Source organism: Anabrus simplex, chromosome X (genome assembly GCF_040414725.1).
Source record: "Anabrus simplex isolate iqAnaSimp1 chromosome X, ASM4041472v1, whole genome shotgun sequence".
Taxonomy (NCBI): Eukaryota; Metazoa; Arthropoda; class Insecta; order Orthoptera; family Tettigoniidae; genus Anabrus; species Anabrus simplex.
This window is the reverse complement of record NC_090279.1, coordinates 112,762,652-112,780,400: the sequence shown is the minus strand read 5'-3', so window position 1 is coordinate 112,780,400 and position 17,749 is coordinate 112,762,652. Positions and strand designations below refer to the sequence as shown.

The 17,749-nt window shown below is 41.9% G+C and overlaps 1 protein-coding gene across 1 annotated transcript in view; it reads left to right on the top strand.

Annotated features, from left to right (window-relative positions):
• LOC137503101 (hemolymph lipopolysaccharide-binding protein-like) overlaps positions 1-14,319 on the top strand; it is a 33,690-nt gene extending 19,371 nt beyond the window's left edge. Inside the window, exon 4 of the mRNA XM_068230550.1 lies at positions 14,135-14,319. Coding sequence (XP_068086651.1) covers positions 14,135-14,280 — 146 coding nt within the window. The 3' untranslated portion in view covers positions 14,281-14,319. The remainder of the gene's footprint in view (positions 1-14,134) is intronic.
• The last annotated feature ends 3,430 nt before the right edge of the window (positions 14,320-17,749 follow it).

The following is a 17,749-nucleotide window of genomic DNA, read 5'->3' as shown; positions in this document are numbered from 1 at the left end:
CAACTATTTATCAATAGCTTAAAGTTATGATGTTCGGAAGAAACCAAGTTTCAACCCGTTGAGGACAGACATAGCTATGTGTGCGTGTTTGGAATTATACCACGTCTATAGCGTGAGGATTGAAGAAAACAACTATTTATCAATAGCTTAAAGTTACGATGTTTTGGAAGAAACCAAGTTTCAGCCTGTTGAGGATAGACATAGCTATGTGCGCGTGTTTGAAATTATACCTCGTCTATAGCGTGAGGATTGAAGAGAACAACTATTTATCAATAGCTTAAAGTTACAATGTTTTAGAAGAAACCAAGTTTCAGCCAGTTGAGGATAGACATAGCTATGTGCGCGTGTTTGAAATTATACCTCGTCTATAGCGTGAGGATTAAAGAGAACAACTATTTATCAATAGACTAAAGTTACAATGTTTTAGAAGAAACCAATTTTCAGCCCGTTGAGGACAGACATAGCTATGTGCACGTGTTTGAAATTATACCTCGTCTATAGCGTGAGGATTGAAGAGAACAACTATTTATCAATTGCTTAAAGTTACGATGTTTTAGAAGAAACCAAGTTTCAGCCTGTTGAGGATAGACATAGCTATGTGCGCGTGTTTGAAATTATACCTCGTCTATAGCGTGAGGATTAAAGAGAACAACTATTTATCAATAGACTAAAGTTACAATGTTTTAGAAGAAACCAAGTTTCAGCCCGTTGAGGATAGACATAGCTATGTGTACGTGTTTTAAATTATACCACGTCTATAGTATGCGGGTTGAAGAGAACGACTATTTATGATTAGCTTAAAGTTACGATGTTTTAGAAGAAACCAAGTTTCAGCCCGTTGAGGATAGACATAGCTGTGTTTGAAATTATACCACGTCTATAGTATGAGGATTGAAGAGAACAACTATTTATCAATTGCTTAAAGTTACAATGTTTTAGAAGAAACCTATTTTCAGCCTGTTGAGGGCAGACATAGCTGTGTGTTTGAAATTATACCACGTCTATAGTATGCGGGTTGAAGAGAACGACTATTTATCAATTGCTTAAAGTTACGATGTTTTAGAAGAAACCAAGTTTCAGCCTGTTGAGGGCAGACATAGCTATGTGTGCGTGTTTGAAATTATACCTCGTCTATAGCGTGAGGATTAAAGAGAACAACTATTTATCAATTGCTTAAAGTTACGATGTTTTAGAAGAAACCAAGTTTCAGCCCGTTGAGGATAGACATAGCTATGTGCGCACCACGTCTATAGTATGCGGGTTGAAGAGAACAACTATTTATCAATAGCTTAAAGTTACGATGTTTTAGAAGAAACTAATTTTCGGCCTGTTGAGGGCTGACATAGCTATGTGCGCACCTCGTCTATAGCGTGAGGATTAAAGAGAACAGTTATTTATCAATTGCTTAAAGTTACGATGTTTTAGAAGAAACCAAGTTTCAGCGAATAGAGGTCAGACATACCTTAAAATCTTCGCACTGCAGACTGTTACTCGGGTGAATAAAATTGCGTATTTTCGAACGGTACCTAAAAAAAGAACAAACATTTATGAATGTAGATGTCTAGCGTAGAAGTTGCTTTGCAAATAAAAAAAGTAACTAACAGTTCTACCTTACCTTAAGCTGAAGAATAATATTCGCAGCAGACGGGAGATATGTGCATGTAGTAAACGCATACTGAGAACTGTGAGGAGCACTTCACGCAGACTGTAGCGAGTAAATATGCTCCTTATCACCAAGCAGATGTGAAAAATTCGCTGACAACTGCGGTACAGTCAGGACGAAGTGTTTATGCAACAAGAGCTCCCACCTGCAGGCTGACGTATTCGAACCTCCTGTTGATGCCGAGGTGTCAGAATTTAAGAGTTCGAGCCTTGGAAAGTTAGCGTGTGATCCTCGACTTCTCGAGGGTACATCTGCGGTATTCCTTGCCTGTAGGTATCGAGCTAAAACTAGATCATGTAATGATGATCGCGCAGGGCCCCCCTCGCCTAGCATTTACGGCTTCTAGTTCGAACCCGCTATCTTCTGAAGTAGCGAGAATGATTGAAGAGTGTTGAGGGTGATTCATTTGTCGGATGGAGGCGTTAAGCTATGTGCAGGCTTCTTCTAGTCGGGGTACGCGATTCAAATCCTGGTAACTTATACCGTCGGGAAGGGCATCTAGCTAGATCATGTTATGACGATCGCGCTGGTCCCTCGCCTAGCATTTACAGCTTCCAGTTCGAACCCGCTATCTTCCGAAGTAGTGAGAATGATTGAAGAGTGTTTGAGGGTGATTCATTTGTTGGATGGAGGCGTTAAGCTGGCTTCTTCGGTAGGAGTAGGCTATGTCGGGACATCTAGTTATCGATTTAAAATCCTAGTCAGGAAGGGTACGCGATTCAAATCCTGGCAACTTATACCGTCGGGAAGGGCATCCGGCTAGATCATGTAATGACGATCGCGCAGGTCCCTCGCCTAGCATTTACAGCTTCCAGTTCGAACCCGCTATCTTCCGAAGTAGCGAGAATGATTGAAGAGTGTTTGAGGGTGATTCATTTGTTGGATGGAGACGTTAAGCTGGCTTCTTCGGTAGGAGTAGGCTATGTTGCAATGTTCGGAAGAAATCAAGTTTCAGCCTACTGAGGTCGGACATTGTCGTGAGGGGTTTGAGCTCAGCTCGAGAAGCTGCTAATAATTTTAATGCGAACTGTACGCGTGTAGCAGACTTCGTTCCCTGCTGAGGCAAACACATTCTAGCGAGCCGGATGCAGCTTGCGTGCGCGCGCGTGTGTGTGTAGGCATACTATCCCAGAATATTTTTTCCTCGTTCTAGAGTCTGTTACCCTTCCTGATGTAACAAGACTAGGATTTATTTTTTAGACTGCACTTAGCTAGAAATAGCTACATGAAATATCACAAGAATTTGTTGAGTTGCCCTTCCTGATGCAAAACTGGGAGTATCTAGCCTCTTACACTATGGTTTTCGACCGGTTGCCCTTCCTGACAACTCGGATTAAGAATCTGTCGAGAATCGGGGGTTTTACAGCTAGATGCACTTCTTAGATTTTAAATCACGAACTATTGTTTTACAGCCGGATGCCCTTCCTGACTAAGATTTTTAAAATCACAAGAATTTGTTGAGTCGCCCTTCCTGATGCAAAACTGGCTGTATCTAGCCTCTTACAATATGGTTTTCGACCGGCTGCCCTTCCTGACAACTCGGATTAAGAATCTATCGAGAATCGGGGATTTACAGCTAGATGCACTTCTTAGATTTTAAATCACGAACTATTGTTTTACAGCCGGATGCCCTTCCTGACTAAGATTTTTAAAATCACAAGAATTTGTTGAGTCGCCCTTCCTGATGCAAAACTGGCAGTATCTAAGCTCTTACATCATACGCTATTGTTTTCGACTAGTTGCCCTTCCTGACAACTCGGATTAAGAATCTGTCGAGAATCGGGGGATTTACAGCTAGATGCACTTCTTAGATTTTAAATCACGAACTATTGTTTTACAGCCGGATGCCCTTCCTGACTAAGATTTTAAATCGCGAGAATTTGTTTTTAAGACTCAAGTCTTGTTATGTTTCTTTCGTAATCTGCAAGTCTAAACATGCATATCGCTGCACACTCTTGCCTTCGCGATGCGTGTTCGATAATTGTTTTCGACCGGTTGCCCTTCCTGACGTCAAAGAACTCGGATTAAGAATCTGTCGAGAATCGGGACGGTGATTAAAGATGGCGGATGATAGCCGTCGAAAATGCGCATAGATTTGTATAGCATTTAGAATTTGCCGTCACCACATAGAGTGTAGCACTGAGGTTTGTGATGCTAGATGGCGGATGACAGCTGTCAGAAAATAGCACGTGAATTTGTAAAGCATGTAGAATTTCCCACCGCTACAAAGAGGGTTAGCACTGTGCTCAAAGATGGCTGCTGTCACGTAGAATTGTCTGCCACCATAGGTATCTAGCTAAAGAGGGCGGCACTGAGGTTTGCGATGCAAGATGGCGGATGACGTACCACATTTCAAAGGTAAGTAGCTAAAGAGGGCAGCACGGTGCTCAAAGATGGCGGATGACAGCTGCACGTAGCTTTGTTTCCAAACAAGAGCACGTGGAATTTGCCGTCACTACATAGAGCGCAGCACTGAGGTTTCGGATGCAAGATGGCGGATGACAACTGTCAAAGGTAAGTAGCTAAAGAGGGCAGCACGGTGCTCAAAGATGGTGGATGACAGCTGCACGTGGCTTTGTTTCCAAACAAGAGCACGTGGAATTTGCCGTCACTACATAGAGTGCAGCACTGAGGTTTCGGATGAAAGATGGCGGATGACAACTGTCAAAGGTAAGTAGCTAAAGAGGGCAGCACGGTGCTCAAAGATGGCGGATGACAGCTGCACGTAGCTTTGTTTCCAAACAAGAGCACGTGGAATTTGCCGTCACTACATAGAGTGCAGCACTGAGGTTTCGGATGCAAGATGGCGGATGACAACTGTCAAAGGTAAGTAGCTAAAGAGGGCAGCACGGTGCTCAAAGATGGCGGATGACAGCTGCACGTGGCTTTGTTTCCAAACAAGAGCACGTGGAATTTGCCGTCACTACATAGAGTGCAGCACTGAGGTTTCGGATGCAAGATCGCGGATGACAACTGTCAAAGGTAAGTAGCTAAAGAGGGCAGCACGGTGCTCAAAGATGGCGAATGACAGCTGCACGTGGCTGTCAAAAAGCACGTGGCTTTGTTTACCTCGCGCTAGTGAGGTTAAGTTGGTAGCACTAAGGTTTAGACCCGTCAAGATGACAGCACTGCCGATGACAGGTGATGAAAGAGGGCAGCACAGTGTTTAAAGATGGCGGATGACAGCTGTCAAAAAGGGCATAGTTTTGTAAAGCATTTAGAATTTGCCGCCACCACATAGAGGCCAGCACTGCTTAAAGATGGCGGATGACAGCTGTCAAAGGTAAGTAGCTAAAGAGGGCAGCACTGTGATTAAAGATGGCGGATGACAGCTGTCAAAAAACACGTGGCTTTGTTTACCTCATGCTAGTTAGGTTAAGTTGTTACCACTAAGGTTTAGGTCCGTCAAGATGGCAGTACTGAGGTTAGCGATGCGTTGTTGTCTGTCAAAAAGCACGTGGCTTTGTTTACAAATCTGTCAAAAAGCACGTGGCTGTCAAAAAGCACGTGGCTTTGTTTACCTCGCGCTAGTGAGGTTAAGTTGGCACTACTGAGGTTTAGGCCCGTCAAGATGGTAGTACTGAGGTTAGCGATGCGTTGTTGTCTGTCAAAAAGCACGTGGCTGTCAGAAAACACGTGGCTTTGTTTACCTCATGCTAGTTAGGTTAAGTTGGCACTAGTGAGGTTTAGGCCCGTCAAGATGGCTGCAGTGAGGTTAGCGTTGCGTTGTTGTCGATGACAGCTGTCAAAAAGCACGTGGCTTTGTTTACAAATTCAAATCTCCCGCCAAAATTCAAATTTCCCGCCAAAATTCAAATTTCCCACGGGCGGCGGTGGCGGTGGCGGAGGCGGCGGCGGAGGCGGCGGCGGAGGCGGCGGCGGAGGCGGCGGCGGAGGAAGTGCCGCAGAACCATCCAATTATACTACTAGCAAAAACTGAAACAGACCGTTCTGTTTCAGAAAAAGTTAAATACAGTAAATACTATTGATCACAATGAATTCAAATTTTCAATAACATTAGAAAATATACCATCACATCCATTTCTCTGTTTATTGAGTCATAATGTGTTTTCCACCCCCCCCCCCCTCGTGATACTCGACACAGAGACAGTCTGTATTTGTCACATTCACATGTTGTCTGAATCCCTCAAAACCAATAATCACGTGATTTTGGAAGTGGAATGATGCCCATGTATATAAGATTTTATTTCATCTGGGCAAGTGTCTTCCCATTCTGTTTTTATTTTACCGGAATGCGACTGTTTGAAGGCTGCATTGTTATATGCGCAATAGGCTGTCACTGAATAATTTTTCTCCTCCTAAGGTACGTATTCTCTTTCCGAATTATGCGCAGGTTCAGCATCATCCATTTAATCATTCGGAGTAACGAAACGTAATATTTGTGTTACCTGAATTGCCGTGGCATCGCCATGAGGTCCGATTTATCGATATTCGTTTTCATTCATATCACTGTTATCACTAAAATTATCTTCGTTGATATATTATTCACTCATTAAAAATTCACCTGCACCCCTACTCAAGGATTCTGTGTCACGTTTTTCGCCCATATTCAGCTCAGTTTCAATATACGCGATATTCAATCCCGCCATGTTTACGAACGAAACAGCTGACCCGCGCTCGCGGAAGTTCAAGACCGTTGCCTAGGCAACGTCAAGACAGATTATCTCTCTTCCTTTATTCTCTAAGACTTGTAGATTGCGCTGCGTGTTCGTAAATGCCTTATAAACACTTCACTGATGAGAAAAATTAAAAAAAACTATCGCACAGATCGCAGACGAATGCAGATAATGCAGCAGGGCGCTTTCGGGCGCTAAGGACGGGAAGGCTAAATGAACAGTCGGGCGCTTTCGGGCGCTAAGGGCCGGAAAGGGATAAAATCACCGCTGAAAGGATCGTAATGCAATTGCCTGCGGAAGAAGGTGCGTTCTCTATAAGAGTGCTGATGTCCTAAACTCAAAGAATCGTAATGCAATTGCCTGAGGAGGAAGAAGTTGCAGTCTCTATAAGAGTGCTGATTTCCTAAACTCACAGCTGAGAGGATCGCAATGCAATTGCCTGAGGAAGAGGTATCAGTCCCTATAGGACAGCTGATGTAATAAACTCACCGCTCAATTGATCGTAATGCAGTTACGTGAGGAAGAAGGTGCGTTCCCTATAAGAGTGCCGATGTCCTAAACTCAAAGAATCGTAATGCAATTGCCTGAGGAGGAAGAAGTTGCGGTCCCTATAAGAGTGCTGAGGTCCTAAAATCACCGCTGAAAGGATCGCAATGCAATTACCTGCGGAAGAATTTGCGGTCCCTATAAGAGTGCTGAGGTCCTAAACTCACCGCTAGAAGGATATGGCTTCACACCGCGTGACGACAGATCTAGCACACACACTAAACCCAGTCGTGCTGGAAACAGTGGAATGGAGGCTTCAGAGAAGAGCAAACGGTGTAGAACGAGGAATTTAATAAGACTGTCATTCAATGGGACAAGTTCCTCAGCAGTGCCGGGTCGTTTCTTGTATCCAACAATGGGAATCACTTTGTGTACTGTTAACAGACACCGGCTGCATTATTGAAACTGTTCGTGAAAGTAATAATACCGTTTGTGAAGAAGTAGAAACAACATTTAATTTGTCTTCTTTAAGAAGGAACCATCTGCCGGTTCGGGAGACTCAATGCCAACTCTATTGCTCCCACAAACAAGAGTATATTCCCAGTCCTATGGCTTTCGTAACACCGTTAGTGGCGGGAATCGAATGCAGGATGTCTGAAGTGAAATTCTAATATAAGCAGACCTAAAAATAAACCAGCCGGTAGCACGGTGGATCGGTTCGATTCCCGAAAATTTCAGGGACTTTTACCTGAATCTCAGGGCTGATTCAAGGTACACTCAACCTACGTGATTTGAGGTGATAATTGAATGTGAGATGGCGCTCCCGTGTTAGAAAGCCAAGAATAACGGCAGAGGTGATTCGTCGTGCTGACCACGTGACTCGTCATAACCTGCAGGCCTTCGGGATGAGTAGCGGTCCCTTGGCAGGCAGCATGGAGTTTGGTTTGGGAAAGTAAAGTAAAAATACTAACTGCCTCTGTTTTTAAAAGTACGAAGTCTCGTTTTGATGTGGCTCAGTAGGCTGAGTCACTGTCCTTCGGAGTCCGAGTTTGCAGGTTCAAATCTCGGCTTGGGTCGGTGGACCTTAAAGGGTGTTGTAATGGCAACAGATCCACGTCGTTGGTTTCGGGCGCGTTAATAAAAATTATAAAGACGAACAAGAAACTGTAACTTATTCTGTATCCCGGGCTTGCGAGGGAACCTTACATTCATATGTTCGCCGCATTATTAGTATAAAATGTCGTTCTTTACATGACAACTATTACCATGTTCATTCCAAACCGCACTATTGCGTCTTTAGTCAAACTATTTATTTTTGAATTCATTTCACTTGTATTCGCAATGCTGCAGGGGAAGGAGTCCAGACACTTGTATTAGCTCACAACTGTAGTCAAGAATGACTTCAGTAGGATTGTCGCGATTAAAAGCAAAGTTATTCTTTGACATACTCCATCAAATAAAAACCTCACATTTCCTAACAGTCAAAAGTTCCAGAGCTGCAATGACCAGGGCAGAAAGCCGCGAACATTCCTCTGCCATTATTCCGTTAACAGTGCACACTTTTCATTCTAATCAGTGCCTTGAATAGCTGGAAAACTATGATGTGTTACGTAGAATTAGAACCAAAAAATGTACGAACTAGAGGAATGGCATGCTGAAGAAGAGAGAGGTCTAATAACCCAGATACTTCGCCCCAATATTATACTCGATACCCAGAAGTAATCCCATCCATCAGAGATGATGATGATGATGATGATGATGATGCTTCACCGGCCCAATCGGAGATGAACGACAGAAGACAGAAAGCACATCACAACAAGCAATATTCAATCTAATGTTATTGCTGATCAATTTTATGAGCTTCTATATTCCAAGCCTTCTTCCCACTCTGTGATATTAGGGCATCTAATGTAAAGGGAGGTCTTTCATTACTCCCTCTTGTGTTATTATGCAAACGATCGTTCCTTCATGTTTTATCCTCATTTTAATAATCATCTTCACAATTTAATCACCATCACCACCAATCTTATTATGGTCGGTACGGTAAAACTGAATAAGACATAAGTGTTCGGAAGTTGTATTCTCTATAACTTTTGTTATGTAGTACTTTTCGATGTGACCAGTAACACAGGTAATTAAAATTTTTATTTTAGGCACCGTCCCCTAAACTACCACCTCAACCAGGGGTGAACAAAAGTTATTTATAGCGTAGACTGTAGTTCCTAATTCCCCGACTTTACATACCTATTTTCATTAAAATCTGTTCGCTCATTTCGCTGATATGGACTTAGCAACAAAACTACAATTTGTTCTCATAGCCGGTATGACATAAATGATCTCAAATTAAATACTATTTATTTATTTATCTTGTGGCATGCATTAAAATTATTTAGAATTCTACATCAAGATTAAAAATGTATTGAAGTGCCTGTGGTGTTCCTGTAAGATATGTGTGGCCATTCTTGAACTAAGTGGGCTTGCAACGTGATGAAGGTCTTTTCCTCCACTTGTACAGAAGATCCACACTTACACCGCGATTGGTCCGAATTCTGTTTAATTTCGACCAGATCTTTCTAGGCTGAATAAACCCTGGCACCTTCTCAGTTATGCAGCGCATTTCTGCATCAGAATGTTGTATCGCCGCAAATGAGATCGAGGGATGTGAGTGAGAATAGTGAGCCATTGTGTGGGAGTTGACAGATTGTTCCTGTAATCATATTGTTTGGTATTGATCGACAAGACCAATAATAATATAAATATTTGAGAAATACATTGTAGGACTCCCCCTAAACTACCATTCCAGTCAGCGTGACTGTAGCGACTTATTGCCCGACTTTATACACCGATTTTTATTAAATTTTCTTCAGTCCTTTACTCGTGATGCGTGTACGTACGTACAAAGAGACAAACAGACAGAAATTACGGAAAATACAAAAGTGCATTTCCTTATTACTGCGGTCACGACCGATACGGACGTATCATTACTTTTAAATTAAACTCTTATATGATATATATATCCGCGCGAATCCGTCACTCTTACGTGGAGTCTTATTAGCTATTATATACCACTTGATTTCTCGGGAAGTGTGCACACCGACCGAAACAAAATTCCTGCCTTAATGTTCCCTTCCCCCTCCACAACTGAAATCCTGGCTACGCTACTGACGAATCTCTAATGCCCTTTTTCTGCAGCAGAACTGCTGTTTTGCACTCAGGTTTCAAATATCCACATTATTGCCCGAAATTAATATTTTGAAAACGAACAGAATATGAGAGGTGTAGACCTAATTTCAGTGAATTGTTCCTAAAATTTGGCAACGGTGAACGAGGTCAAAATAGTATAAAATCAGATTTCAAAGATATTTAGTTCTCTTTTCATTCTTTTCTTCACAGCAGCAATTTTGTGCTCAACGAACGAACAAGTTAGTGTCATCAATCAGTCAACAGTCTATTTGCTTTACGTCGCACCGACACAGGTAGGTCTAATGGCGACGAAGGGACTGGAAAGGAAGCGGCCGAGGCCTTAATTAAGATACAGCACCAGCATTTGCCTGGTGTGAAAATGGGAAACCACGGAAAACCATCTTCAGTGCAGCTGACAGTGGGGTTCGAACCCACTATCTCCGAGATGCGAGCTCACAGCTGCGCGCCACAAACCGCCCGGTCAACAGGTTCTGAACAGTTCGATAGATGACCGATGATAATAAAACTGGTTTGTGCAACGGAACAAGACTGACTGTAGTGAAGCTAGACAAATGTATCGTTCATACAGAAATTCTGAAGGCTCAGCTTCATGAAGAAAGTACTTTGTTCCGAGCATTCTTAATCCCAACGTGTCGTCCGTTCTTTGCCTTCTCTGTCTCAATGAATGAGTCTCCCCTCCGAAGCTTAGTCTCAAGAGAACACAACTACACACGATATGCTTTGTAATACTTGTTTTGATTCTATTCAAATGGGGTAGAAAAACGTAACTTTAACTCCCAGATGACAGTGCGCCAGCTAAAGTGGTTTGAGGAGTATCAGGATGAACTGGCCTGTTCAATCACTCGAACCACATAGCCATAGTGCTGCAGCTAAAGTGGTTTGAGGAGTATCAGGATGAACTGGCCTGTTCAATCACTCGAACCACATAGCCACAGTGCTCCAGCTAAAGTGGTTTGAGGAGTATCAGGATGAACTGGCCTGTTCAATCACTAGAACCACATAGCGACAGGCTTCCCAGATGGCAGTGCTGCAGCTAAAGTGGTTTGAGGAATATCAGGATGAACTGGCCTGTTCAATCACTCGAACCACATAGCCACAGTGCTCCAGCTAAAGTGGTTTGAGGAGTATGAGGATGAACTGGCCTGTTCAATCACTCGAACCACATAGCCATAGTGCTGCAGCTAAAGTGGTTTGAGGAGTATCAGGATGAACTGGCCTGTTCAATCACTAGAACCACATAGCGACAGGCTTCCCAGATGGCAGTGCTGCAGCTAAAGTGGTTTGAGGAATATCAGGATGAACTGGCCTGTTCAATCACTCGAACCACATAGCCACAGTGCTCCAGCTAAAGTGGTTTGAGGAGTATGAGGATGAACTGGCCTGTTCAATCACTCGAACCACATAGCCATAGTGCTGCAGCTAAAGTGGTTTGAGGAGTATCAGGATGAACTGGCCCGTTCAATCACTCGAACCACATAGCCATAGTGCTCCAGCTAAAGTGGTTTGAGGAGTATCAGGATGAACTGGCCTGTTCAATCACTAGAACCACATAGCGACAGGCTTCCCAGATGACAGTGCTCCAGCTAAAGTGGTTTGAGGAGTATGAGGATGAACTGGCCTGTTCAATCACTCGAACCACATAGCCATAGTGCTCCAGCTAAAGTGGTTTGAGAGCATCAGGATGAACTGGCCTGTTCAATCACTCGAACCACATAGCCATAGTGCTTTAGCTAAAGTGGTTTGAGGAGTATCAGGATGAACTGGCCTGTTCAATCACTAGAACCACATAGCGACAGGCTTCCCAGATGACAGTGCTCCAGCTAAAGTGGTTTGAGGAGTATGAGGATGAACTGGCCTGTCAATCACTCGAACCACATAGCGACAGTGCTCCAGCTAAAGTGGTTTGAGGAGTATCAGGATGAACTGGCCTGTTCAATCACTCGAACCACATAGCCATAGTGCTGCAGCTAAAGTGGTTTGAGGACTATCAGGATGAACTGGCCTGTTCAATCACTCGAACCACATAGCCATAGTGCTCCAGCTAAAGTGGTTTGAGGAATATCAGGATGAACTGGCCTGTTCAATCAGTCGAACCACATAGCCACAGTGCTCCAGCTAAAGTGGTTTGAGGAGTATGAGGATGAACTGGCCTGTTCAATCACTCGAACCACATAGCCATAGTGCTCCAGCTAAAGTGGTTTGAGGAGCATCACGATGAACTGGCCTGTTCAATCACTCGAACCACATAGCCATAGTGCTCTAGCTAAAGTGGTTTGAGAGCATCACGATGAACTGGCCTGTTCAATCACTCGAACCACATAGCCACAGTGCTCCAGCTAAAGTGGTTTGAGGAGTATCAGGATGAACTGGCCTGTTCAATCACTCGAACCACATAGCCATAGTGCTCCAGCTAAAGTGGTTTGAGGAATATCAGGATGAACTGGCCTGTTCAATCACTCGAACCACATAGCCACAGTGCTCCAGCTAAAGTGGTTTGAGGAGTATGAGGATGAACTGGCCTGTTCAATCACTCGAACCACATAGCCATAGTGCTCCAGCTAAAGTGGTTTGAGGAGTATCAGGATGAACTGGCCTGTCAATCACTCGAACCACATAGCGACAGGCTTCCCAGATGACAGTGCTCTAGCTAAAGTGGTTTGAGGAGCATCAGGATGAACTGGCCTGTTCAATCACTCGAACCACATAGCCATAGTGCTCCAGCTAAAGTGGTTTGAGGAGTATCACGATGAACTGGCCTGTTCAATCACTCGAACCACATAGCGACAGGCAGCTCGGTACTTGGTATTTATAAGCATTTTCACTTATTGGGTGGTGGTATCTACAACTGTGTAATCATCCGCAAAAAAATGAAAAGGCCCGACACTTTGAGAAATGAAGGTATCGGCTAAAGAAAGGGAAGGATGGAAATGAAGACTCTCAGGCATCGAAAATGCAATATCCTCGTGGTCGGAGTAGAACGAGTGTTACTAAAGAATAGATGAATGTGAGGAGCCTGGAACAAGTATGTGGAGGTAATGCCAGGGCTTGGAACCCGTTTTGCTATCCTCTTACGATTGGTAGGGATTACCGTGGATGTATTATATGGTCCCTACCTACGGGGATGCAGTTATCGCGAAAATAAGATAACAACGTTGTCACAAGCTCAAAATACACCGATAAGAATCCACAAACTTGAAAATGTTGAAAATATACAAATAGCGATGATTATATAATATAAGGGACAATCTATTTATTACCATTATTTAAATAAGGCGTATAGAATTGTAAGAATAGGTAAGTCAAACCAGAATAGGAGTACAGTGGTGCATAATGATAGAAAATACAATTAAATATAGAAGAGTAGAACAAGAAAGTGGAAGTACAACTGGCAGCACAGAAATAACAAGGTACTATCGCGAATCGAGCACCAGCCGAGGAAGTACATCTGTGATTGATGGTTGGAGCACGCCCCGATGTTCTTTATACATTTCAGCAAAGCCTGTGAGAAGTGAACATATTTACACGGGGCTGCTTGACTTCATGATGTAAACAGGTGACGTCAGTTTGACCAAGTTGTTGCCTGTGCAGTCAAATAGAAATGGCTCTTGTTTTAATAGGAATACCACGGGGCGACCATCCTCTATCAAGGTCCGGCACTTCTAACATATAAGGTATCTACAGAAGGTAGGGAAGCATTACGAAGGTCGTGAAAATGAATGACTCGGGGTCGGAAGATAACAAGAGTTGACCAAGAGAGGTCGGACAGGAAAGATGTGTGTGTGTGTGTGAGAGAGAGAGAGAGGGCGGGAGGGTGTGTGTGAAAGATGCCAGGCCCAGCAATAGGACCCACGGTTTCAAGTGAGAGCTAGTGGTACAACTTTTAATCTTCTCTTACGGTACAGGGGATGCTCTTCTAACTCCCCCATCCAGTGGGGGTCCATAAGGCGGAGGTTCGCATCCAGCTCTATCCTGGGTTATATTTTTATGCCAAAATACGCGTGCAGTCGGGAAGGGCACCCAGCCGAAAACTGCAGAGAAAAACCAAAATGAGCCTAGGTGGATGCAGTAACCTCGGAAATAACAGGGATAATCGGAAGAAAGATAAAGTGTTATGGATCTACTGTACGACACTGTTCTTTTCCAGGTGATCCTATTCCCAGGAGATGGTGGGCGCCTGGTGAACCGCATAGCAGAGCTGATCTTAAGTGCACCCGTGTTCACAGAACAGGTTGGCTGTTTAACGCGAGGTGTTCGGAAGGCCGACTCTTCATCTGCGAGATCCCGCTCTGAACAGATCTCATGTATCGTGTTGACATTTAATAAAGGTACTTGTAAATAAGTCGTGGCGTTCCTTGTCATGTTTGAAGACTATATACAGGAAATCTTACAAAACAACAAGGTCATCAGACATGTAATGCTTTACATTACTTTAAAACAACAAGGTCATTACATATGTAATGCTTTACATTACTTTAAAACAAAAAGGTCATCAGATACGTATTGCTTTACAATACTTTAAAACAACAAGGTCATCAGACATGTAATGCTTTACAATACTTTAAAAACAACAAGGTCATCAGATATGTAATGCTTTACATTACTTTAAAACAACAAGGTCATCAGATATGTAATGCTTTACATTACTTTAAAACAACAAGGTCATCAGATATGTAATGCTTTACATTACTTTAAAACAACAAGGTCATTAGACATGTAATGCTTTACATTACTTTAAAACAACAAGGTCATCAGATATGTAATGCTTTACATTACTTTAAAAGCAACAAGGTCATCAGATATGTAATGCTATACATTACTTTAAAACAACAAGGTCATCAGATATGTAATGCTTTACATTACTTTAAAAGCAACAAGGTCATCAGATATGTAATGCTATACATTACTTTAAAACAACAAGGTCATCAGATATGTAATGCTTTACAATACTTTAAAACAACAAGGTCATCAGATATGTAATGCTTTACAATACTTTAAAACAACAAGGTCATCAGATATGTAATGCTTTACATTACTTTAAAACAACAAGGTCATCAGATATGTAATGCTATACATTACTTTAAAACAACAAGGTCATTAGATATGTAATGCTTTACATTACTTTAAAACAACAAGGTCATCAGATATGTAATGCTTTACAATACTTTAAAACAACAAGTTCATCAGATATGTAATGCTTTACATTACTTTAAAACAACAAGGTCATTAGATATGTAATGCTTTACATTACTTTAAAACAACAAGGTCATCAGATATGTAATGCTTTTCAATACTTTAAAACAACAAGGTCATCAGATATGTAATGCTTTACATTACTTTAAAACAACAAGGTCATCAGATATGTAATGCTTTACAATACTTTAAAACAACAAGGTCATCAGATATGTAATGCTTTACATTACTTTAATAACAACAAGGTCATTAGATATGTAATGCTTTACAATACTTTAAAACAACAAGGTAATCAGATATGTAATGCTTTACATTACTTCAAAAACAACAAGGTTATCAGACATGTAATGCTATACATTACTTTGAAAACAACAAGGTCATCAGATATGTAATGCTTTACAATACTTTAAAACAACAAGGTCATCAGATATGTAATGCTTTACATTACTTTAATAACAACAAGGTCATCAGATATGTAATGCTTTACAATATTTTAAAACAACAAGGTAATCAGATATGTAATGCTTTACATTACTTCAAAAACAACAAGGTTATCAGACATGTAATGCTATACATTACTTTGAAAACAACAAGGTCATCAGAGATGTAATGCTTTACATTACTTAAAAACAACAAGGTCATCAGACATGTAATGCTTTATTTTCCGAGGTATCTGTGGAACAGCAGAGGTGAAAGAAGGTGCGGGCTGGAATAGGTCTCAACTACAGAATTAAAGTTAATTGAAAACTTTAACAAAGGTTATATTTTCTTTTCAAAATCAACAAATAACAGATAGCAACATTCAACAACTTCCACTAGGTGAAATATCAACGAACGGTAGGTACAAATAGTTTTTCCCGTTCAGGGTTTTTTTTTTACCAAGTTTTGGGCTTCGAGCCCCACAATCACAATCCTTGAGTGATTAGCCCAACTTTACCAATGTACAAAATTGAACAGAGGGGCATAAAACCCCATCATGCCAAGGAGCACTAGCTCCTAATTACAATGTCAAGGAAAAGAGCAGAACCGCTCTCAATTTTACAAGCCCATCAAAGGCTACAACAAACTTCTCTTCTATCTGCCCTTAAGGCACACAATGAAACAGGGGTAATTAATACCCAACCTACGGGGCCTTCGCATGAAGAAAACAAAACATCAAGTTAAGTTACTGGCCCAAAACAAAGCGGATGGAGGCGTAAATTTGCACTCCTAACTCTACATATTAAAACCTAGGTGGCTCTAGGCCTATACACAGGGGCTAGTCCCAAGCTAAGGAGGTGACTCGTCTGAAAGAATTAAACACTTTAAGGAAGAGTAAAAACAGTTAGAAAAGCGTAGTCACCTCAATTTTCAAAATGAAGGGGAACTCGAGAGGGTAAAGCACTCTCTATCCCCGAATTACAGTTCAAGAAATAGTAGTTTTCACATAGACAGAAAAAGGGATTTACATTTTAAGGAGGTGGATTACATATTAACCCTCTACTGCATACTGTTGCCTTTAGGCAACAAATAACTTTTCACCTGTATAAATGGATAAATATTGTAGACAGAGGTAGATTTACGACACCCCTTCAACTGTACAATCAATTAAACACATATCCCAGTGATGCCTTGTTTTTTTTTACATGACACAACCAAAGGTACTCCTTCCACCCCGTCAACATCCACGCGAACCAACCACCGTTTATTTTACGCGAGCCCTCCCGATCACATTACCACAGGCTTCAGGAGTACCTCTGGCTCAACCTCAAAGACATTACCGACCTACGGTTCTGCAAGTTGTACTTGCGCCTTGCAGTACGTACCCATGGCCAGTAGGTAGTAATGTTAAAAGCTTAGCGTAAAATTGTGAAAAATCGTATATATATTCAACTATGGCAATCCACATCACATATGAGAGTTAAGCTATTAGCCCCAGTTAAGAATTGCTGGTACATCTAATACACTGAGCGTATGTTGAACATTAAAGCTTGAAATTTTCTTCACCAAACGAAAACGAAAAATAATTCATGCAGTAGAGGGTTAAAGGTTTCGAACCTTCTCCGAGAGTTAAACTGCTGATAGCTGCCCGAAGAACGAGGAGCTTCCAGCCCCCTGCTACATATTCACACACACAGAGTAGATGTTACACTAGTGGCCCCCAGCCAAGAAAATCAGCAGTTTTTATACCCTCGTGGAAAATTCGAGACCTTTCAAGAATGAGTAGACACACCCACCCAACTTGATTGGTAGACTAAGCATTACACATGGAAATTTGAAGAAGAAAGCTATGATTGGTGGAGAATTAATTACAGAAATTCGGGATTGGCTGAGTTCAAAACTGGCGGAAAGAAAGTATTAAAATTGCCAACCCACAAACCACAGAACAGAATTTAATAGAGGCAAAACTTAAGCATACAAAATTTCTGCAAGGGAGTTCATTCCATTGCACCATAGTGCGTTATCATAGTTTTTGGTAGGGACATCTCTTAGAGAATGTCCAAACTTCTTGATACGGAGCAAACAAACACAAATCGAAATAGACACAGTTCAGAACACTTCAAAATTACAAAATCTACAGTAGTGACAT